The following is a 25,172-nucleotide window of genomic DNA, read 5'->3' on the forward strand; positions in this document are numbered from 1 at the left end:
GGAGGAGAGAGGGTTGTTCATTTATTTTCATTTTTGCTGAGCTGATAAGCAAAAAAAAAGAAAAAAGTATCCCATTGCTAATAAGATGTATATTTCTTTGATGACCAGTGGGATTTTGTATTTGCATTTTCTCATTTATGATTCTTTTTTCGAGTCCTCTGCCCATGTAGATAATCACCTCTTATTTTTTACTGAAGACCACGTGAAGAAGCGCTAATTTTTATAGGGCTGTGTGCCTGGCAACTCTAACACTGTAAAACCTTCTCTGCTCCACTGACCAAGTCCTGCCTCCTTGAGCCACACACTAAGCATCCTTTCCTTTCCATGGACCTTCAGACCGTTACACACAACCGTCACAGTCCCCTCTGCGGCTTTTCTTCCAGATTTATCAACCGCTCCACCATCCTGATTGGACACATTTTACTTCATAGGAGTCCACTAGAGTGGTGGACAGAAGGTTACTAAAACCAAGGTATGGTCTCACTAGCAGATGTGGTAGGGCTGTGACCGCCATTGGTATTGGTGCCACTTGTTTCTGTGCATGTTGCCTGTGTCCTTAACCGTTTTTTTTTTTTTCCTTATAGTATCTCACGATGTCTCACAGTGAGAAAGAATGCTACCAACCCCCCAGCTCTTTTTCAGATAACTCTTCTCAAACCAAGTCTCTTATTCTGTGCTTAAAGGGTTGGTTTGAAGGCTCTAAAGGCAGATCTTTACCTTCCTGGGAGGTGTGGCAGATACCACTAGCAGTGCAAAAAATTTCATCCTGACCCACAGCTGGCTTACAATTCCAGGTTCTCTTGCAGTTGGGTAGAGCCCCGTGACAACCTGTCTTCAGTGGAATACGAGTGCTTATGTGTATTTCTTATTGGCCCAGCCTAAAAACCTCCCTCACCCTCTCCTCCATGCTTACTGTATTTATGAAGTGGAGAGCAATCTTGAAATCCACGTGTTAAAGACCACTATCAGCCTGGCTTGTAAATGACTGTGAGGTAGAGGGTTGCCCTCCTTGCTGGACAGTTACGTGAATAAGGATTAAACGTCCTCTGTGTGGAAGTATTACATGTTGGGTCTATCTGAAGTAGCAATTTTGCATACCCTGACCAACAGTGAAGAAAATGAGATATGGTGGAAAGAACCTAAAATGAAAACACTATGTGCCAGTAACTCTTTTGTTTACACTCAGCTCCATTTTTTTTACTCTCTCTGCTCTCCTTATAACACAGGGGGCTGGAAGCCTCCAAACTACAGTTCATGGATCCCCTTGCCAGCTTTCTTCCAGAAAGAATTTGCCAACTGGGAGACTAGAGAAAGGAAGAAAAAAGAATTTTTTTCTTTCTGCTTTAGGCACTGCCTGAAGCAGCAGCGGTGGCAGTTGTCAGAAGCATTAGTGCCAGTTTTCAGCGGCACCAGCAAAGGTGTGTCCTCCCAGGTTCCACACCAGCAGTGGTGATGTCTCCTTCAGTGCATTAGCAAGTGTGGACTTGTATGGATCAAAGGAAGTGACAGCTTCACGATCTCTCCCTGACTCCTCTTGTTCTTCCAGCATCTGTGTAGCCCATTGCCTGCATTATATTCCTCTCTGGATGAACTGTCTAGAAGGATTTCTATTTTCCAATCTGTTCACTGACTGATGCACACAAATTCTCTTCCTGGTGCAGCTAATTACTAACAAGCTCCTTGGCATTTCTGAGCCCAAATTTTCTCATCTGTTAAAAAATAAGATAATGAAACCTGGTCCACCCAATTAATATAACATTCATGATCCAAATGAAAGTGATGATGGAAACTAATTCTTTATAGAGGTACATTACTATATTTTTTATGCATCCTGGTTAAATTTCCTTGTGTTGGATCACATCTTACTCTTTCTAGAATTTCAGGTCTGTTGAATATTTCAAAATCCTGATTCAGTTAAATATACCAGTTATTTCTTCCTCTGAAAAAGGCTAATATAACCAGCTGCCAACAGGGAGAGCTGCTCCTTTAAAACCAGAGGGTGATTATGTTTCTTATTGGAGGACAAAGCTTCAGTTGTTGCAACACTGTTGGTAAAGATCACCTGTGAACCAATCAGCCTGGCTTCCTGTAACCATGCAGAACTGATTTCATGCCAGGGATGGGCTTGGGCACAGAATACATGGTAGGTGCAAAGGAAGAGTGATCTCAATATCCCAGGTTAATGTTCCTTGGCCTCTACTCACTTCTATTCACTCGCTCTGACCCCTTCTAGAAGAGGTGGGACCTCAGCCTTTATCCTTCACATCCTCCACAGCTATTTCGCAGACTTTCCAGAACATTGCCTTCACATGTACTGAAAACCAAGTCTCCTGCTCTTCTCTTCCTCTACCCTTTGTGTCAAGGTCCTGCTGAGGCCTTTAGCCCATGTCCTCTGTGAGGTCACTCTCTGCAGTGCTGGTCTCCACCCTGCTCCCCCACATGTCCCCATTCCCTGATCCACTCTGGCTTTTTGGGGGCAATTTTGTAAAGTAGACAGAAGCAGATGAGAAGGGCTGGCTTTTCATTGTATGTCAGCTGTTTTTTTTTTTTTTTTTTTTTTTTTTTTTTTTTTTTTTAATGTAGGTGACTTTGCATAGCTACCCTCCATGGTTTTATGGTATCATCATTTTTAGGATGCTCTTGGAGTGAGAAAAAAAATGTGCTTATGGTGGACCAGACTGACGCTTTTGATGTTTTGGGTGAGACAGTAATTTGTTGTGGGTGGTGTCCTGTGCGCTGATGTTCAGAAGTACAATGCACTAGATACCAGTAGGCTCCCCAAGTTGTGAGACCAAAATGTCTCCAAATGCTACCAAATGTCCCTGGAGGGCAAAACTGCCCCCAGTTGAGAACCACAGTTTTAAGACCTATAGATAGTGTATGAGGATTCTCCAGAGAAACCGAACAAGTTGCATGGATAGATGTGAAGAGATTTGTTATAAGGAATTGGCTTATTTGATTTGAAAGCTGGCAAGTACAAAATCTGCAGGGTGGGCCAGCAGGCTGGAGACCCAGGAGAGCCAATGTTCTGGTTTGGGTTCGAAGGCCGTCTGCTGTAGAATCAAGAAGAACAATGTTACGGAAGAAGTCTGAAGGCAGTCTGCTGGAGAATTGTCTTGCTTGGGAAAAGCTGGTCTTTTTGTTCTGTTTAGGCCTTCAACTAATTGGATGAGGCCCACCCAGTTCTGGGGAACAATTTGCTTTACTCAAAATCTACCAATTTAAATGTTAATCTCATTAAAAAATACCCTCACTGAAACACATGGAATAATGTTTGACCAAATATCTGAGCACCCCATGGCCCAGTCAAGTTGACACATAAAATTAACCATCACAGATACATAGCGGTGAAGACACTTAAAGTCACTGCCTCCTGAAGCTCACATTCTAGGCAGTGACGCAGATGGTAAACAAGTAGTTGTCTTTCACTGAGTAACAAACCACACCAAACCCTGTGGCATAAACAGCAGCCATTTTATTATGTGCACGTATTCCTGAGATCCAAAATTCAAACAGGGCATAGACAGGATGGCTTCTCTCTGCTCTTTGATGTCTGGGACTCAGCTGGTAAGATGCAAACCACTGGGAGTGACTCAGCTGGCTGGAGGCTGGAATCATCTGGAGGCTTCTTCCGTCGTGTGTCTGGAACCTAGACTGAGATGACTGGGTCTCCTGCAGCTGTCAATAGAGCACACACAGGAAGCGCTCTGTGTGACTTGGGCTTCTCCTGGCATGACAGCTTGGTTCCACAAGGGAATGCTCTGGAAGGAATGTCTGGAGAATGGGTGTTCAAAGAGACCAGTCTGAAGCTGTAAGGGTTTTTTTTTTTGGGGGGGGGGGTTCCAATACCTTTATTTTATTTATTTATTTATTTATTTTTTGTTTGTTTTTATTTTTATTTTTATTTTTTTTTGGGGGGGTACACCAGGTTCAATCAACTGTTTTTATACACATATCCCCATATTCCCTCCCTTCCTTGACGCCCCCCCCTCGAGTCCCCCCCACCCTCCCTGCCCCAGTCCTCTAAGGCATCTTCCATCCTCGAGTTGGACTCCCTTTGTTATACAACAACTTCCCACTGACTATTTTACAGTTGGTAGTATATATATGTCTGTGCTACTCTCTCGCTTCTTCTCAGTTTCCCCTTCACCCCCCCGCCCCCTCCCATACCTCGAGTTCTCCAGTCCATTCTCTGTATCTGCTTCCTTGTTCTTGTCACTGAGTTCATCAGTACCATTTTTAGATTCCGTATATGTGAGTTAGCATACAATATTTGTCCTTCTCTTTCTGACTTACTTCACTATGTATGACAGATTGTAGTTCTATCCACCTCATTACATATAGCTCCATCTCATCCCTTTTTATAGCTGAGTAATATTCCATTGTATATATATGCCACATCTTCTGTATCCATTCATTTGTTGATGGGCATTTAGGTTGTGAAGCTGTAAGGGTTTTTAATGACATCCCCTCGAAAATCATGCAGTGTCGGGCTTCCCTGGTGGTGCAGTGGTTAAGAATCTGCCTGCCAATGCAGGTGACACAGGTTTGATCCCTGATCCAGGAAGATCCCACATGCTGCAGAGCAACTAAGCCTGTGTGTCACAACTACTGAGCCTGCACTCTAGAGCCTGCAAGCCACAACTACTGAAGCCCACACACCTAGAGCCCATGTTCTACAACAAGAGAAGCCACCGTAATGAGAAGCCTGTGCATGGCAGCAAAGAGTAGCCCCAGCTCACCACAACTAGAGAAAGCCCGCTCACAGCAACAAAGACCCAACACAGTCAATAAATAAATTAATTAATTAATTAAAATAAAAATTTAAAAAAATAAAATAAAATGTAATCCTAACTTAAAGTAGATATTTTTTAAAAAGAAAAATGTCATGCAGTGTCACCTCCACCACATTCCTAGCTGACATCACCACTTGGCTTCTTTGTATTTCTCAATGACTAACATTTACCTTTATGAAATATTTCCTGAGCATCTGGGAGTCCACACCATGGGTCTGCTGATCTTATTTTTTCAGAAATTTAAATCACCCTGGAAACCATGTTTTCTGTAGGAATTCGTTAGGAAAGTAAAATCCAACGTGGTTATATTCTTCTCTTCCTCTTCAGAGAAAATTCATTTGTTTCCGGTTTCCTGCTCTCCTGAGAGTAGAAGGGGTTAGAGTGAATTTTATAACTTGAAGTTGGTGAGTTATAGCCACATATAGACAGCTTTATCCAACAAAGAAGCCAAGACTGCTTATCTAGACAAGAGAAGAAAATGAAATAGGGTCCCAGTTAATTCAAGACAACCAATTGCCTTGGCCTTTGTAATTGTGGCAGAGAATACAGAGGTGGTGGCTTGAAATAAAACTCCAACTGACACATTTTTAACAGCAATATGGCAGCTCTGAGCTTGCCACAGAATTAGGAGGAGAGTTGGAAGCCTTCCCTTTGGAAAGCTGGCCTGTAGCTGGAAAACAATGGTTAGTTCTTTCTTCCTCTGCTTTTCCTCTGTTCCAATTTAATATGAAATGATAATTTCTTCTTTTTCATGGGTGGGGAGAACAGCCAGTGGGAAACAGAGCAAAGATCCCTCAACCCCAAGCTTTGGTAACCTCAGTCCATGGTAATCCCAAGCCATGGTTTCCCTTTCCAGAAGGTATCCTTTATTTCCCACCAACAGAAATGATGGAGAAGAGATCATGTTATGAACAGTTAACAGTTAACCAACCAAAGGAGCTAAAGGACCATTCCCTCATGCTGTGAAGAGCATGAGGAGAGTTGCCATTAACAGGTACCCAGGTGCAAGCAGCACTGCGATATTTGAACTTTCTGTAGAGACAAATAAATTAGGAAAAGATTTAAAAGGACCTTCAACCTGGAGGAATGGATCAAGAAGATATGGTACATATATACAATGGAATATTTTCAGCCATAAAAAAGAACAAAATAATGCCATTTGCTGCAACATCAATGGACCTAGAGATTGTCATACTGAGTGAAATAAGTCAGATAGAGAAAGATAGATCTCATATGATATTGCTTATATGTGGAATCCAAAAAAAGGTACAGAGTATCAAGCAGTATCAGCAGTATTTCATCTTGTGGAACTGAAAACCACAGCCACAGAAAGATAGAGAAAATGAAAAAGCAGAGGACTTTGTACTAGATGAAGGGACAGGATAAAACCCCAGAAAAACAACTAAATGAAGAGGAGATAGGCACTCTTACAGAAAAAGAATTCAGAATAATTATGGTGAAGATGATCCAGGACTTTGAAAAAAGACTGGATGCAAAGATCAAAAAGTTTACCAAAGACCTAGAAGAATTAAAGAGCAAACAAACAGAGATATGCAACACAATAACTGAAATGAAAAATACACTAGAAGGAACCAATAGCAGATTAACCGAGGCAGAAGGGTGAATAAGTGACCCGGAAGACAGAATGGTGATAATCACTGATGCAGAAAAGAATAAAGAAAAAAGAATGAAAAGAACTGAAGACAGCCTAAGAGACCTCGGGGACAATGTTAAATGCACCAACATTTGCATTATAGGGGTCCCAGAAGGAGAAGAGAGAGAGAAAGGACCCGAGAAAATATTGGAAGAGATTATAGTTGAAAACTTCCCTAACGTGGGAAAGGAAACAGCTATCCAAGTCCAGGAAGTGCAGAGAGTCCCAAGTAGGAGAAACCCAAGGAGAAACACGCCAAGACATATAGTAGACAAAAATTAAACATAGAGAAAAGTTATTAAAAGCAACAAGGGAAAAATGGCAAATAACATAGATGGGAACTCCCATCAGGTTAACAGCTGATTTCTCAGCAGAAACTCTGCAAGCCAGAAGGGAGTGGCATGATATATTTCAAGTGATGAAAGGGAAGAACCTGCAACCAAGAATACTCTACCCAGCAAGGATCTCATTCAGATTAGACAGAGAAATCAAAAGTTTCACAGACAAGCAACAGCTAAGAGAATCCAGCACCACCAAACCAGCCCTACAACAAATGCTAAAGGAACTTCTCTAAGTGAGAAACATAAGAGAAGAAAAGGACCTACAGAAACAAGAACAAAACAATTAAGAAAATGGTAATAGGAACATACATATCGATAATTACCTTGAATGTAAATGGACTAAATGCATTAACCAAAAGATACAGACTGGCTGAATGGATTCAAAAACAAGACCCATATATATGCTGTCTTGAAGAGACCCACTTCAGACCTAGGGACACATACAGACTGAAAGTGAGGGGATGGAAAAAGATATTCCATGCAAATGGAAATCAAAAGAAAGCTGGAGTAGCAATACTCATATCAGATAAAATAGACTTTAAAATAAAAAATGTTACAAGAGACGAGAAAGGACATTACATAAAGATCAAGGGATCAATCCAAGAAGAGGAGATAACAGTTATAAATGTATATGCACCCAATATAGGAGCACCTCAATACATAAGGCAAATGCTAACAACTATGAAAGAGGAAATGCAAGGCAGAAATAGAGACACAGATGTAGAGAACAAACATATGGACACCAAGTGGAGAAAGCGGGGAGAGTTGGGGGGGAATGAATTGGGAGGTTGGGATACCAAATTGTACACTCTAAATATATGCTGTTTATTGTATGTTAACTGTATCTCAATAAAAGTTCTTAAAAAATTAAAAAATAAAAAGTAAAAAAAGGTACAAATGAACCTATTTACAAAACAGAAATAAAGTCACAGATGTAGAAAACAAACTTACGGTTATCAGGAGCGAAGGGGGGGAGGGATAAATTGGGAGATTGGGACTGACATATGCACACTACTATATATAAAACAGATAACTAATAAGAACCTGCTGTATAGCATGGGGAATTCTACTCAATACTCTGTAATGGCCAAATGGAAAAAGAATCTAAAAAAAAAGGGTGGATGTACTTGTATGTATAACTGATTTACTTTGCTGTACACCTGAAACTAACACAACATTGCAAATCAAATATACTCCAATAAAAATTAATTTAAAATAAAATAAAACTTCCTTGAACAATTATAAGAAAAAAAAGGGGGTGGTCTTTGACCACATGAAGTCGTTTCTTTTGAAAAAGTTCTTCTTAGAGTTGTCCCAAATGTTAGAAATTCAAATCTGGGAACTTCCTTGGTAGTCCAATGGTTAAGACTCGGTGCTTTCACTGCTGGGGCTCAGGTTCAATCCCTGGTTGGGGAACTAAGATCCCGCAAGCTGTGTGGTGTGGCCAAAAAAGAAGAAGAAGGAGAAGGAGGAGAAGGAGGAGAAGAAGAAGAAGAAGAAGGAGAAGGAGAAGAAGAAGAGGAAGAGGAAGAGGAAGAAGGAGGAGGAGGAGGAGGAGAAGGAGAAGGAGAAGAAGAAATTGAAACCTGGGCAAAAAATAGCTCTCCCTTAATCCTCTTTATGAGAAAATTAATGACCTGAGTGTAATAGTCATACTGATGAAGGTCTAACATTTCTTAATAAAGAAAATATTTTTCCAGCCAAAAATACGGTGTTCCAAAATTGTTAAAATGCTCGATTGTTTGTGTTCATTTCTATGTGCAATACAGTGTGGACAGAATTCAGTTCTGTGAACAAGCATCATTGAAAAGAGAATAATGAAATAAATAAGTGAACTATTCTATTAAGTGAACTATACTATTAAAAAGTATTCTTTGTGTTTATTTGGAAGGTGTTTGAAAGCAGAAGTTGCAGTTTTCTTAATTAAAAAAATAAGTAGTTTGTGACCAATCGGCTATAAAAAATATTACCAAATATTTTATGACTGTCCAGCATTTTGTTGAAACCATCTAGTAATGCTGAGGCAACTGGTTCCCCTACAATGCTGAATGCATGCGGACTCAGTGGAGCAGGGGGCGGAAGGGATGGGAAGGGTCCTGGGGAACATAAAATAAGTGACAAAAAGAAAGAATGACATTAAAGGAGAGGACAATGGATAGGATAGCAAAAGGAAAAAGGGAGGGGGCAGAAAGACTGAAAAGGGGAAGAGGGTTGTCTTAATAAACTCTATTACTTTCCTTAAAAAACAAAAGTTAAGCAAAAGAAAAACCAGAATTTGCTAAAATGGGAACGGAATAGATACTAAAACCCTGAACAAAGAGCTGTAGAAAGGGAACAAGAACCCTGCCCAGCAGTGCCCCATCTCTGCTATGTTCACATTCAGCGCCTCCCTGGCCAGGACTGGCCTCTGTTGCAAGTGGACACTGCTTCTCTCTGAATAAACTGTAGCCAAAAGAATTTTAAGTATTGATGTACCATCATTCCCTGTGTTATCAGAGCTTAGTCTTCCCCAGGCTGTCTCTGGACACTCAGGAATCTCTTCCTGGCAGTCAGAGTAAGGCAGGGCCTCACACATCACTGACAAACAGAGATCATAGGGAAGAACTGTAAGAAATGCTAGAATAATGCCAGGTGCAGACTGACCTCTCCCCTTGGAACAGCTCTACAGTCTTCTCCAACTTTAACGCACACGAGAGTCAACCTCGGGATCTTGTTCAAATGTAAATACTGGTTCAGAAGCACAGGGATGAACCCAAATTCTGCATTCTAGCAAGCTCCTGCTGGTGCTGCTGGTTCTCAGATGCAGTGGGAGAAGTGAGTTGTAGAGCACCCTGGTGCACACCCTGAGTGAGTCAGGTGGAACAAGAGAGAGAGAGAGGGAGAGGGAGAGAGATAGAGCGAAGGAGAGAGAGAGAAGCACATTCTCTCCTGCAGGTACATACAGAGAGAATGCAGGAAGCAACATATGTTCTTTGTTCATTTATTACAGTACTTTGTCCCATTCCCCAGGATTCAGAGTGATGACAGTTTCCCTTTTGGACTTTTAGGCAGCTGGCATTCTCCGCACATGAGTCTGGACACCGCACAATACCAGCTGTAAGCCTAGAGAAGGGAAGTGGAACTCAAAGACTCCAGCAGTTCTAACCTGCTCTGTTAGCTGGACACCCGGCTGGCCCCCTGCAGCCTTTCCTACCTTCTTCTCATCTAATCCTTCTTCCATGGTGGAACGATAATTGTCTCTGAATCACGCTCAACCTGAACATCAAGGGTATGTTGGAAAGCTTAGATGACTGAAGCAGAAGTATTGAGAAAGTGCCAAAAAGCAGTCTTCAGAATGGAAGCTAGTGGCTTGAGTCTGATTTCTTTACTCCCTGGAAAGATGTTCCTGATCCAGAAGCTTCCTCGATGTTCCTTATATTTGTGTGTGAGATGGAAGGTGCAGGTGATGGACTGCATCCTCTACGAACCAGAGGCAAATAGCACTAAGGAAAAACTATGGTTCGGCCTCACGAGAAGAGCTGGAGTTAATAGTCAGTCTCAGTTGGAGCAGTTTCATCTTTATTTGCTTTGACAGAAACTGCTTGTTGCGCGAGGCAGTGTGGGTGTCCTCAGCGGTGGCTACCTAGCTTTGCATGTTTCCTGACTGATACAATACTCCTGCCAAGCCTCCGGGCCAGGGTGGTGAGTGTCAGTGGGAGGAGTAACCAAGTTTCACTTCCTTGCTCATTGAAGACTCAGCCACAGCCGGCTTCTCTCGCACTGGGGAGGGGAGGGCGTGAGGAGCTGCAGAGCTGTCTCTCTCTGCCTCTTACCCAGAGCACCTGGCAGAGGCTTAGCGGACGTGAGGGGCGCGAATGGGCAGAGCAGAATCTCTAGAAGGGAAGATGAGCACCCAGGATCCTTCAGATCTGTGGAGCAGGTTGGATGGAGACGCTGAGCTGTTTCAGGACTTGGGGTAAGAGGGCAGGTCCCCTTTCCCAAGTGCTTCTTGGGCGAACCTTAGCTCCCTGCTCCCACCCAAATGCTCACCTTGATGAATGATTACCTTTAGCACTGTTTCTCTCTGCCGCCCCAATCTTCTATCCTTCCCACTTGTCTCATCTGCGTCTGTGGGAGGCCAATTCCAATGTGAAAGTACGTATTATCCTTCCAGATGTGAAAACAAGTAGGTGGAGAAAATGGGACCAAAAGGTCAAATGTTGGACATTCTTTGAGATGAGGGACAGAATTGGGCTGTAGTCATTGTTATGGCTGGGTTTCCTTGTGATTGCTCTGGTCTATGAATAAGTTCTCAGCTCCAAGCTATTGACAGTAAGGGGGCTGTGCTGCTGGTGAGATAAACAGAAAGCCTAGACCCCCCGTAAGGGAGAGGGACTTTTTCAAAAGAGAAAGAATGAGGAAGTGCCTGCAGCAGTGTCCCATATGTGTTCCTTTCTCCTGACACTTCATTTGTGAGCTCTTGTATGCATGCATGTCTGTAAGGGCGACTTTCAGCCTTTTAAATACTAACAAGTCAGGAAGAGGATAAGTGTTCTGTCCCAAACGGGTTATATATTTAGGTAGGTGGAGGCACCGTAGTGCTGTCTTTAAGAAGGGACCAGATGAGACAACTCATCAGGATATTTAGTAAAAGGAGCAAGCATCACACAAGAGAGGGGAAGGGGATTTCCTAGAGAAACTGCTCCTTTCACCTGAAGCACTGGGAATACCCTGGCAAGGCTGGATGTGACACCCATGATTCCCGAGAGGTGAGACCTGCACCTGCTGTCTTACTAAACAGCTCTAATCTTCACAAACACCCAAGGACAGAGGAGCTGCGACCATCTCCATCTTACAAAGGAAGAGAACAAGCACCAAAGGGGATTGAATAACTTGCCTGCGGTCACACATCAGTGACAAGTTGTGATTCCAATCTGCCAAGGCTATGTCCTTAACCAGAGAAACCCTAAAATAGGGATGAAATCTGTCTGTATGAAGACGGCAGGGTTTGTATTTTGAGGGGTTGTATTGCTGTAAGAGTTCTCAATAAGTCCTGTCTTTAATTTTAAACTTGAGGTCTCAGAATTGAACTTTACATTCATAAGGTACATCAGACATAACAGCTAGAGTTTTCAGTAAACTCCCCTTACGTGGAGTCAGAGCTCCAGGATAGCTCCAGCCTTCTAGACCGAGTCCCCAACCTGCAGAGATAAAATGTTCCCCATCCAAAATGGGTGTCACAAAGTCCAGGCGCTAAAGCTGGACCCTGGGCTCTCATTCAGATCCTTTTTAAGTTATTAACCTGCCATTCTTTATGTGTCTGGTTATCTGAATTCCCAGCCCGCGATTGGTAGGAAGCCACAAAGGAGAAGAGGGATGAAGAAAATCTTCAGCTCTGTTCCTTTAATTCAACCATCCCTGAGCCTAGGCTCTGTGCGTGAGCACCCTTGGCACTCACCCGGATGAAAGAGGGGAGCTAATGCTGTCTCTTCGCTCCAGCTTAGTGCCCATAGCAGGAGGTGACCTTAGGTAAAACCCATGAGGAAACAGAACTGTGTCTTCCCTCCACGGGCAGAGATGGACATTCAGTGCAACCCAGAATCACCCCCCAAAAGGTGCTTCTGTGTCCAGACGTCTCTATTTCAGAAGCCCTGGAAATGTCTTAAACATCGGAGGACGGTTTCTGTAACAACAGGCAAGCTACCGTTGTCAAGGGAAATTGCTCTACAGTTGTGGTTCTTAACCTTGGCTGTGCACTAGAATTACCCAAGGAGTTTTAAAAATTTCCTGCCCAGGCCACACACCAGACAAATGACATCAGTATCTTGGGGTGAAGCGTTTTCTTTTTAAACTTTGCAAGTGATTTCAGAGCGAGGCCAAGGCTAAGAACCACTGCATAGAATAGAAATGTATCAGGAACACTGGGTGTGCCCGTAGTTGTTGGGTGTGTACCTGAATCTTAAAGCCATTCATAAACATTGACATTTTCTTTGTGGGTTTGGGAGCATTTTGTTTAACAATTTTATTGAGGTATATTTTACAGATCATAGGGCTCACGCATTTCCAGTGTACACGTCAATAGTTTGTAGTGCCTTTAAAGAGTGGTACAACTATCACCATGTCAGCTTTAAAACATTTTCATCTCCGCATAAGAAACCTCAGGAGCATGTTTGTTTGTTTTTGTTTTTGTTTTTTAATATACTCAATGGCATGCTGATAAACTACCTGGCTGAGGGATGGCCCTGATTCATCTGCCTGTTTCCCCAGTATAAATACTCAGATCAGGAGCATTTTCAAGCGGCCAAGGGTTTAACAACAAGATTACAAAATTCCTGAGAATTTAATAATGGACTTGAGTTAGTACTTGTGCCTCTAGGACAGTCCTGATATACCTCTCATAGGTCATAAGATCTGAGAAAACTTGAAAATGACCTGTTGCCTCTGGCAGAATTCTGAATAAAATGAAACTTCTCCTTTGAACCTTTAAGCTACCGGTTAGGTATAATCTACCCCCAAACTTTTAATTAATTCAGTTTATAAAATGCTCCCTAAAACCAAAATGATTTAATGCAGTTTATAGATAAAAAGTGGCTGGTTTTAATGCCTTCACTTTGAAATCATTTTTCATAGGTTATTTGAGTAGTTAGGTCTGTATTTTTAATAGATACAAACAGATAAGCTGGCGGTTAAAGAGATGGCACACATCTTCGTTCTCTGGTCCCTATTTTTCTTCGGGTTCTGGAATCTGTAAGCTCTGCAAATTAAACGTTGGACTGCATCCCCTGCCTTTCTAGGACACACATGACTTGCTCAGAAGACAGGCTTATTCTTTCTAAAGTACCTAAGTCAAGCAACTCAGATGCATTTCTGTCTCATTTGTAGAGTGTCAGTCTAAAAACGTCTATTTTCCTTCATCCTAAACATATGAATGCATCCAGAAGCAAAGGGGAAATAACACAACTGGCAATGGTTGCTCAGCTTCACTTACACGCTGGCCGAATGGGATGGGGGGGGGGGGGGGCAAGGGTGGTGGGGAATGGTCAGTGAGAAGCAGGAGGTGGACTGGGAACAGAGGGCATGGCAGGCTGTGCGGGGCTTTCAAAATGAAGCCACGGGGAAGTGAAACAAATAGTGAACATTTGAGACACCACCTAAGGAACAAACTAGGATAGACTGCTAATCAGTTAACAATTTAAAATTCCAGTAATTCCTTGATTATAACAAAGGTTCCTATAAAACAATGCAGTTTGTTAAAGGATATGCCCTTACAAACTATATAACTACACACACCAAAGGGATACTGTGAAAAAAAATATTTTACGATATTTTTAAATTAAATATTCAAATTATCTAGTCAGACATATTCCTTCAAGCTAGAAATATAATAAACATCCCCTTTTTTATATACTTTCCCAAGTCTCAAATTTTATAAGAAAGTATCTGTGTTTGGTTGTGCTATCACAGTCAAGAAAGTAGATTCTAAGCTCTGGATATTTAAATAAATTAATTAAAAATCTCTAATTTCTCTGCCACTTCACATATAAGAGAAGGTTAGACCAGATCAGGGATCAGCAAATTTTTTTGCCAAGAGCCAGGTAATAAATATTGTAGGCTTTGCAGGCCTTATGATTTCTGCTTCAACTACTCACAGCTGCCATTGTCATGCAAAAACAGCCATAGATAACACAGAAGCAGATGACTGTGACGGTGTTCAAACAAAGTATTATTTAAGGACGCTGAAATTTGAATTTCATATAATTTTCATGAGTCATAAAATGTTCTTCTTTTCTCCCCCTAACCATTTAAAAATGTAAAGCCATGCTTGACTCACAGTCTATACAAAAACATGTACCTTGGCAGGAACTGGCTCTCAGGTGGTGGTTTGCAGACCCAGGGAATAAGTAATAATAACCAAAGTGAGTTCTTATGAAGAGGCAGACATTTTGCATACATTTGCTCTCATCTTCAAAAGGTTTTGATGTTCCAGCTTTACATACAAGGGGACTCTTTAGCAGAGAAATCAGGCTGCCTGGAGTCCCAAGGTAGCTGGGTCCCCTGTCCGTGCTTATTCCACCAAACCAGGTTGCTTTCTGGTTAAGAGCCACGTGCCAGCACTAGGCTGTTCACATCACTTGGCCTTCACAGAACAGCATCAACACAGTATGACTATACTCATTTTATAGATGCAGAAGGTGACTTCAAATCAGTCAAGTGAGCTGTCCAGGTCACAGATCTCAGAGGTGGTGCCCTGAGAGTGCCAGGTGCTTACTCCAAAGCTGACACTCTTTCCACAGATGGAAGAAGGTATACCTTCTTTTTTTAATTTTTATTTTAAATTTATTTATTTATTTATTTATTGGCTGCATTGGATCTTCGTTTCTCCACACGGGCTTTCTCTGGTTGCAGCAAGTGGGAGCTACTCTTCATTGTGGTGCGTGGGCTCTTCATTGCAGTGGCTTCTCTTGTTGCAGAGCATGGGCTCTAGGCACGTGGGCTTCAGTAGTTGCAGCACTAGGGCTCAATAGTTGTGGCTCACAGGCTCTAGAGCACAGGCTCAGTACTTGCTCCATGGCATGTGGGATCTTCCTGGAGCAGGGATGGAACCTGTGTCCCCTGCATTGGCAGGCAGATTCTTAACCACTGCACCACCCAGGAAGTCCCAAGGTATACCTTCTAAGAACAGCAATTAGTGATTGCTGGATGCTTACCATGTGCCAGGCACTGTTTTCAGCCTTTGCTTGTATGACCTATTAAATTCACACATCTCTGCGAGATAGATACTACCACTAATGACATTCCCGCTTACAAATGAGAAAAATGAAGGACGGAGCTTTTATCACATGCCCAAGATTGTATGCTCATAAACCTTCAAATCCAAGAGTTTGGCTCCAGAGCCCATGTGCTTCTCCACTAACACAACTTCCTAATTTCTGTCAAACTTCTTCCTTCTTATCATACCAACACTGCTAGTTCTAGTGAGAACTGAGAGAAAAACGTTACTGCCACTAACAAATTTTTTTCTACTAAAAGACATTATTCTTTCACATTCTTCACATAAGAGACATGCGCACAAAGCCAGATCAATATCCTAATTCATCCAAGCTGTTTTGAATTGTGTGTAGATTCCATTCTTTAGGGCTAGGCAAATCGAATAGGCTGAAGAAAGCACAGTAAAGTCAAAGCTTTAAAGGAACCTGTTTACAGAGCTGATACCAAGTAGGGCAAAAAAGCTTGTTCCTCTTCTGGGCACAATTCTGTAATCTTGGACTCTAAAAATGGAAGGTGATTCTCTTGTGGCTGAGCAAGAGTATGTAGCCAGTGTACAGTTTGATCTCTGCTTGACGCAAGCGAATTTCCTCTTTGGTTGTTGTGTTTCTGTTCCTCATGGTTAACGGTGCCTTCCGTCTACTTACATGTGGCAATCTGGCCACACAGTTCTCCACGTTGAGTGGGGTCACTTTGTTTCATTCATTCTCTCTTCCATTCATTCATAGATTCAGCTGTTGAATGATGACATTATGCAAGGCCGTATGGGAGATACTGACAGTAAGGAGTGAATGTCCCCTCGAGGACTTTACAGTGCAGAGGACAGAGAATGCACGTGCGGGTGGAGTTAGGATGCAGGATAGAGAGGCTGAGGGTCATTGCAGTGTCTACATCAAGCACACAGCAGATGGCAGGAAAGAAGAGGATCATTGGATGTGGAGAAGATGGTCTTGGAACCAGTAGGATTTTTGTCAGTCGAAGGCAGAGAAGACATTTTTAAAGAGAAAATGGCATGAATAAACAGTAAAAGTGGCAAAACATATGTATATTCAGAAAATAAAAAGTGTCCACATGGACTCAGACCTTCCCAGTCCCTGGGACCCAGCAGTAACTCAGCGTTCAGTCTGGTTCTGGTCTTTGTTTCTCAGAGTCCCCACCTTCAGCTACATTCTACAAGAAAGCTTCCACCTAGCTTTCCTCCTCTAGTTTCTAAGTGTCATAACCATACCCTTAGCCCTTTTTTTTAAACCCTGGGTTAATTTCTTGCTCCCACTAACTCCTCTCAATTATCCCACCAACTAGGATACATTCCTAGTCTGAGCCCCCACACTCTGGCTCCTGCTCCCTGATGTGGACCTTTCTGAACCCAACCGCTGTGCACGCAGCTGAATCTTAGCTGTCACTTGGTCACCTCCAAATTCCCTGTGGTCCTGCTCCCTGACTCCCTGCCTGCTGGCGCCTGTTCCCGTAATCTGTTTTCAGACCTTCTTTGTTCAAAAATATTTAAATTTTAAAAAGCATAAGGGCAATAATTTAATTTGTTTTGATGAAAGTATAGTTACGTAAGAGAATGTTTACTTTTTAGAGACACGTGCTGAATTAATTAAGATTAAAGTGCTATGATATCTATAATTTACTTTTAAATCATTCACCCAAGAATATATGAAAGAAATACAGAAAAAAGTTAAAAATTATTCTACCTAAAATATGAATATTATTTAAGTTTGAGTATAATTTATACTATTTTATCCTACTTTCTTGTATACCAGGAATTATTCATAATAAACAGTTTACTATAAAAATAAAATGTATTAATTACTAAAAATTTGGTCAATAAAGAAAAGCACCAAAAATGTCAGCCCTGTACCACCACCCAAAATGACATACTGTCCAACCTCTCTCCAGTCTTATAAAAATATTTTTCAGTGAACACATACACACACACCCCCACACTCACGCACATGTGCACAGATTAAATTGCAGTCGTACCATGTATATAATTTTGCTCTTGCTTTCTGGTAGCGTACATTTTCATCATCTGCTTCTTGTTCTTTCTCAAAGCAGGTTCTGTGTCTGGTCTTTCCCAGGCCAGCCTGTTTCCCTGTATTAAAACTTGAATATTTAGATTGATCCAAATTCCTGAAGGCCTTAAATAGATTGAGTTTGGACCTTGGTCAAACATAATTTGACAATATGGAATCATTGAATGTTTATAGGAACATGGAATGACATGGTCATTGTAGGGGTTTTTTAAGGTAGATTAATCTGGTAGTTGAGCATAATCAATAGTCACGAGTCCAGAGCCAAGAAAACTGAGTGAAAGAGTTTACAGATTGGTGAACAAGAAACTAGAGTGGGGACCTAGGAATAGTAAAGAAGGAACAGGGGTGGAAGCCAGTAATTCTACTGAGCTAAAAATATAAGTGATTCACATTCGAATAAGAGTGAGTTCTGCTTTTGTATAGTTTTTCAAAATGGCATCAAAGAAATTTTGAAAATCTTAATGTCATGAAATGCTTCTAATTCATCCATTATTTGCTTTATCATTAAAAATATCTAAATTTGCCTAGGTCTCAGGCAATTGCTAGTAGGATTCTGACCCACCACCAGATGAGTCTGTACTTTGGGTCAATTCTCCACATAATCTTAGAACCATTTTCTAAATGTCAGTCCTAAAGCCCTAGGAGGCTTGGCCACCTGCTCTAGGCTGATCACAGTACACTCTTTTTGACAGTGAGCCCCTTAGGGGCAGGGCTGTAGGTTATTCATCTTTGCCTATTCCATCCAAGCTCAGTACTTGACAAAAAGCAGATGTCTGAATATCTCAATCACCCTAAGTTGGGTCAAAGCCAAGAGCAGAACTCAAGGTCCTTGACTTCAGCCCTTCACACCAACACTGGTGATATACTTATTACCTTCAGACTCAGTCTTTTTTTATTTTTTTATTTTTTTTTTATTTTTTTGGGGGGTACACCAAGTTCAATCATCTGTTTTTATACCCATATCCCCATATTCCCTCCCTTCCTTGACTCCCCCCCCTTGAGTCCCCCCCACCAGACTCAGTCCTTTAAACGAAAGTTTCTACTGCTGGGACAAGTTGACGTTGGTTAGAGGCAACATCTGAACAATGGAATAGACAGGAGGTAACTAATGAAACAAGGATCCTTTTTTTTGCATCCCCCAAAGTTTGGGACTTTTTTCTGTAGCTGTAGATTCCTGAAAGTGACATTCTCTGTCTCCTGTCCCAGTCCACAATCGTAGGTTGTCAATGGCAACTACACTCCAAAGACGATTACCCTGAAGCAGCATTTTATAATGCATATAGGATGCAAGAGCAACCAGAGTAAGTGCAGAGTCAAGTTTGATTCCACTCAGAGATGAGCCCTCCTGAGAGAGCCTCTGTTTGGGATCTCTGCCCAGCCATTCAAGTCCCCCTCAAGCTCTTATTTATGAAAGAGTTTTTCTAGTCAGTCTCTGAGCTGTGGTTCCCAGTCCAAATCAAACATTCCCTGAGCCCCAGACCCAGGGGGAGCAATGATGGCTCTGTTGGTTCTACAGCCATTCATGCACTGTGCAGGCTGACCTGGAGACTGGACAGGACCTCTGCTGGAATGTGAAGCAATTTGTCCCCTTAACGCCCCATCCCCCCATCCGTGGTTCTGCCCTCAGTTCTCTCATGTCTCTGACAGCCCTGGGAGCGTTGACCCAAGTCATGCTCTGTGGGTCTGTATCTTTCTCTCACTTTGGTTTCTCTGTCTCTGTCTCCTGGACCACTCTGATTAGGTCTCTGTTTGTGTTTCCTAGGTCACTCTCCCTGTGTGCTTCTGGCTATCTATGTGAGCCACGGTGCCTTTCTTTGTCTCCAGGTCTCTGTATCTCTCTTTCTACAGCTCTTGACTTATGTGTCTCTCACTCTTTGTGCCCATCTGTGTCTCTGGATCTCTGAGTCTCTATCTGTGTTCCCATCTCTCAGAACTTCTTGCCTCATTCCTCAGGCTCCTTCAAGAACAAGTTTATCCTGGTTTCCAGCTCCCACAGAATTATCACACCCCTTCAGTCTTGTTTCCCTTTAGCTGAGCCTTAACTCCCGCAAAAAAACACTTGGGGCCCCACCTTTAGTTCATTGTTTGACCAGATGCTCACATAATTTGCCTCTGTCATCACTCAGCTATGTTTCCTGAAGCCTGGGGCAGCCAGCCTCACTATTTAGTTCTGCTATTAGCTTTTGTAAATGTGGGCATTTTGTAAATGTGGGCATTTAGAATGGCAACGTGGAACACCTCAGACAAGCTGGTTCCATCACAGAAACCTCCTGGTTGGAAAGATTATGATCTTTCTTCAGCCTCCCCTATGTGTCACACTATGATACATAGAACTTTCAAACTGCTTTGCAAAGCCTCTGCTTGGTTCTCTGCTTGGACAGGGTCCGTTTGCTATGACCAATGGAAAGATAAGCCCACATTTATCAATATGAATATGTGGACAACACCACATTGTCACATAATATATGCCACAGCCTGACTATAATACAAATTCCAGCATTGATAGTTTTTGAGCTAAATAAGGCATATCCTTTTCTTTAACCCATGATTTCTTATTTATTTACTTATTATTTATTATTTATTAATTTTTGGCTGCATTGGGTCTTCATTGCTGCATATGGGCTTTCTCTAGTTGCTGTGAGTGGGATCTATGCTTCGTTGCGGTACGAGGGCTTCTCATTGCAGTGGCTTCTCTTGTTGCAGAGCCTGGGCTCTACGTGCATGGGCTCCAGTAGTTGTGGCACATGGGCTCAGTAGTTGTGGCTCACGGACTCTACAGTGCAGGCTCAGTAGTTGAGGCGCATGGGCTTATTTGCTCCACAGCATGTGGGATCTTCCCAGACCAGGGCTCAAACCCGTGTCCCCTACGTTGGCAGGCAGATTCTTTACCACTGCGCCACCAGGGAAGTCCCTAACCCATGATTTCTGATGGCTTAAAGAGCCAAGCACTTCATGTTTTCACGAAGTCAAAGCATCTAACACCAACCCTATGAACAAATGAACATGAAGCCAGGCAAATCCCATGGATTGACTTAAGTGCTGAGGACAGATGAGCCCAAGTTAAGATTGCTTAAATTGAGATTGCTTAATAAATTCTCTTTTTTTGTTTTGTTCTATCATTGTGTTAGCAGGATTCTGGGGCCAAGCACAGACTTAGTGAAAAAGAAGACAGATCGGTGAGCTATGTTATCCAGGCCTTAAGAAAAACTATGTTATCCATGACATCATATCTTATGCAGTTGCCATCTTTATTCCAGAGAGTTCAGAAAGTGTGTCAGTGTCATTCAAAGTGAGGATAATTTTGAAAATGAAAAAAAAATGTGAAAATTCTCTAAAGAAGAGTTCTTTTGTTGGCTGTTCAACTCCAGAGCCTTTTAGCTGTTTTCACACAATTAGGAATTTCTATTACTGCTTTGGGTTGAAACATATGTCCTCTTAATAAGTTTGAAGGGACAGAATCCAGGTTCTATGTCACTTCTCTTTTCCAGGAAGGGGAAAATATGTCATTAAATATATGAATAATCTGTAAATGTGGGTTACTAAGAAATTTTCTCCCTAAGACATATAAAATCTAAATGGATGTATGGCTCATGTTTTAACATGCAAGACTGATTTCTGTGCCCACTTGTTCTTCCAGTGTTGTTTTGCTTTACTCCTCAACATAGACCCTCTGTTCTAGGTAGGCACTGTGTTTCCTGTACACACCATGCTTATGTCAACCTCAGTGCCTTTGCTTATGCTACTGCTCCTGTTGGAATTCTCTATTCTCTCACACTTGATGAATTCTATATCTATTCCTCAAGTTCCAATTCATGGTCTTCCTCCTTCTTGAAGTTTTCCCTGATCATTTCATCCCCTCACGAGCTCTTCCTTCTATACCAGTTACTGTCCACATAACTAAGATGGCAGGTATTTGGGGATTTTTTGTTGAAATTAACCACAGATCCTTCTCTTTTCCTCTTAAGTACTTATTTCCTAAGCATTGTAAAGCCCCTTAGTACATTCTTGGCACTCTTTGTCTCCCTTTTAGATACCACACTCTGTACTCTCAAACCATCAAGGTTATTGAAATGAGTTAAAGTTTTTAGGACTAAGAGTTCTTCAGCTCTGTGCTTCTCAAATGCTAAACTGCAAAGCAATCACATGGAGCTCTTGATAAAAACAGATTATAATTCAGCAGGTCTAGCAAGCCTGCAAATTTAAATTCCTAATAAAAGCTCAGGGTATTGAGTGGCAAGGCTTAGCATTGTTTTTCAAACATCAGGTACAATCAAAGAGTGTTCTTAAAGTTAATTTAGTGGGTCATAATCAATATTTGTTAAAAAGAAATAGAGTACAGATCAACCAGTTTGCAAGGCAGAAACAGAGACACAGATGTAGAGAACAAACATATGGACACCAAGTGGGGAAAGCCTGGGGGGGGGGGGGGCGGTTAGGGTGGGATGAATTGGGAGATTGGGATTGCCATATATGCATTACCAATAAGAAAAAAATATCAAATTCCACCCTTTAAATAGATTCAGTTTATTGTATGTCAATTATATCTCAATAAAAGCTCTAAAAAAGAGAAATAGAAAATAGTAAATAGCATTTAGAAGAATAGTGTTGTTTCCTATAACACCTTTTGGTTTTTTGTGTATGTTTATAATGTAAGTGTGTGTGTGTGTGTGTGTGTGTGTGTATGGAGAAAGAGAGAGAGAGAGAGGGAGGGAATGTATTTTATACTATGGGCCAATTCAAAAGTTTGAAAGTCTCTCCTTTAAAGGACAGACCAGAATAAGATATAAACATATCAGCAAATTAAGCCAATAAAACCTAGTGGGATAAGAAAGTGTGAAGGCTCCAATATGCCAGGGCAATTTCCCAGAAGGTTCTAGCGCAAAGGGCATGGGAGTGAGAGAAGAGGCAGAATTGAGGACCAGTTTTCTGGATTGAGCTCCTCTGCCTTCTCTGTGGTTGAGCTTATTTCCTGTATCTTACTGAGAGGCAGCTATGAAAATTCTTTAGTGGGTGGGTGTTTCCTAATTTGTTACTGTATCATGGAAGGGATAACGCCACTGTTTCCTTCAAGGCCAACTGTGGGTTTGATAATCTCGTAAACCCAGTACAAATATCCTCTGGAAGCTGTTGAGCTTCTGTTGACTACTAGCCTTGAGACTTGTTTATGACAACGTGCGGACCTTCGGGGAAAAGGAAAATACAACATTGCTTCGAATGTGTAGTTATAAAGAGAAGTTTCTTGCTCTTTTTTACTTTTGCAGGGAAAATGAGGCAAAAAGGCTTTTTTTTTTTTTTTTTAAGTTTCAGGAGAATGAACCTTATCCCAAATAGCGGAGAAGTCATATTCTGGCACATTGTCCGGCATATTCATAACATGTTGTATAAACAGCAAAGCTTTTATCTTGTTCTCTTCTGCAAAAGTTAAAGAATCATATAAGAGGTTTATTAAAGAAGTCAGTGTTCCGATATGAAAATAAGAGAGTTTCCCTACCAGATTATTGTTAGTCACCTTGACAGATGAGAAAGACAGAGGTTACTACTTGCGTGGGGTCATATAGCTAATGTGTCAGAAGTAATTGGAGCAGAAGAACTCATCACTGAGGAAATGAGTGGACACAAAGGCACGCTCTCACCTCTCAAAATTTTCGCTGATACTGCATGGGTGTTTGTGACCCAATTTATCTGCTTATTAGCATTCCTTTTCATTTGCCAGTTTCCAGCAGCAAAAAAGGTTTCTTATTGCACTTAATTCCAAAAGCATCATCTTTCTAATGCAGCTGGGGGGATGTGGCAGAGCCACAGAGGAAGATGATTTGCTTGGGGGTTTTAATCAACATCAGGTCCAGCGTGAATCAGCAGCGTGATGCAACTGTCAAGAAACGAATGCAACCTTGTGTTGCCTTACAGTGTACCTGGCAGCCGGAATAGGGAGGTCCTGTGGGGCTTTGTTTTGCACATCAGATCTTACTTTGAAGATAGATTTTGGAAATTTAGAAGGTATTCAGTGGAGATAAGTTCTCTGGGTAATTAAAGGATTGAAAGTCTGTTGTAAAAGGAGAAATTGAAGATGATAGAAACAGAAGAGAAAACATTCTAAATGCTTCTGACTATTTGTAAAAGTATCATCTATATAACTCCAAGAAGCAGCTTTGAAACCATCTGTTGAAATCTGTACAGCAGGGAATAGTAATTTGATAAAGGCAAGAGTTTTCTGGCCATCAATCATGGAAGTATGGAATTGACTTGCTTATGCAAGTAGTGAGTTCCCCATCATTAATAATATGTAAACAAAGATTGGATAAGAGTCTTATTAGGGTTTAGATTTTATTCACATGTTGTACAAAAATTACAAACATAAACCAAGCCGTTGGTTGTGATTTTCTCTGCAATGAGGGATTATATGTGGCTTTTATTTACTAAGTTAAACATTTTTAATTGTTTAGTTTGTAAAAAAATAAAAAGCAGATATGACTTTTATAATCACCAGAAGTGAGTGAGAGTGTGAAGCCAATGAAGTTTCAGCTTCAGGGCCTCTGCCTTGCACAGACCCTAGTGATGTAGTTAAAATAAATGTAGTCAACTCAAAGAGTATTTAAGATTAGTCCCTCAACATTAAAATTTTAAATACCCTAAAATCTTACAGCTCATTTATGAAAGAAATTTGATAGAGGTTCTCAAATTTCCCAACAATACTAAAAACTTCCTTATCAATATCACGTTGTGAGGTTGAAAAAAACTTTTCTATGCTATCAATAATTTAAAAAAAATATTATAGGTGAAAGACTGAATTCTTATTCTATTCTATTGAAAATTATAGTAAAATTATACTATAAAATTGTTTTTAGATGAAGAAATGACCAAAGATGATACAACCAAAAGTATAGAGAAAAAAATATAGGGGTATGTTAAAAAGTTAATGAATGAATATAAGCTGTTTTCTCAATTTTATAATGTTTATGATTTTTGTCAGATTTTTATTTTTCTAATTTGCGATATAATTGACATATAACATTATGTTCATGTCGGGGGTAAAATAAATATAATGATTTCATATTTGTATATATTGCAAAATGACTACCTCAATCAGTCCAGTTAACATCCATCACCACACATGGTTAACAAAACTTTTTTTTTCTTGTGATGAGAACTTTCATGATCCACTCTCCTAGCTACTTTCAAGTAAGCAATACAGTATTATTAACTATAATCACCACGCTGTACATTACATCCCCATGACTTAGTCATTTTATAACTGAAAATTTATACCTTTTAATACCCTTTACCCATTTCACTACCCCCTCCACCCCCACCTCTGGCAATCAGCTATCTGTTCTCTATATCCATGAACTTGGCTTTTTGATCATTTTTTGTTGTTGTTTTATTTTTACTTATTTATTACTTTTTCATAGTTAAATCTTGGTCAATTTTTACTCTTTTTTAATTGAAATATAGTTGACATACAATATTATGTTAGTTTCAGGTATACTACACAGTGACTTGACATTTGCATACATTCTGAGATGATCACCATGTAAAGTCTAGTAACCATCTGTCCCTTACAAAGTTATTATGATATTATTGACCATACTTCTTA

The 25,172-nt window shown here is 41.0% G+C and overlaps 1 protein-coding gene and 1 long non-coding RNA gene across 3 annotated transcripts in view; one reads left to right on the plus strand and one right to left on the minus strand.

Annotated features, from left to right (window-relative positions):
* Positions 1-3,478: 3,478 nt before the first annotated feature.
* On the minus strand, positions 3,479-9,584 carry LOC130847906 (uncharacterized). Its single transcript, XR_009052499.1, has 3 exons — positions 9,435-9,584; positions 4,967-5,156; positions 3,479-3,774 (listed from the first exon to the last, which is right to left on the minus strand). It is a non-coding gene; the product is annotated as an uncharacterized LOC130847906 (long non-coding RNA).
* A 957-nt stretch (positions 9,585-10,541) lies between these two features.
* DAPP1 (dual adaptor of phosphotyrosine and 3-phosphoinositides 1) overlaps positions 10,542-25,172 on the plus strand; it is a 51,843-nt gene continuing 37,212 nt past the window's right edge. For both annotated transcript variants that reach the window (XM_057726744.1, XM_057726745.1), the window contains exon 1: positions 10,542-10,746. In XM_057726744.1, the coding sequence (XP_057582727.1) occupies positions 10,646-10,746 (101 nt within the window). In that variant the 5' untranslated portion in view covers positions 10,542-10,645. The remainder of the gene's footprint in view (positions 10,747-25,172) is intronic.

The sequence above is a fragment of the Hippopotamus amphibius genome, chromosome 3 (genome assembly GCF_030028045.1).
Source record: "Hippopotamus amphibius kiboko isolate mHipAmp2 chromosome 3, mHipAmp2.hap2, whole genome shotgun sequence".
Lineage (NCBI taxonomy): Eukaryota > Metazoa > Chordata > Mammalia > Artiodactyla > Hippopotamidae > Hippopotamus > Hippopotamus amphibius.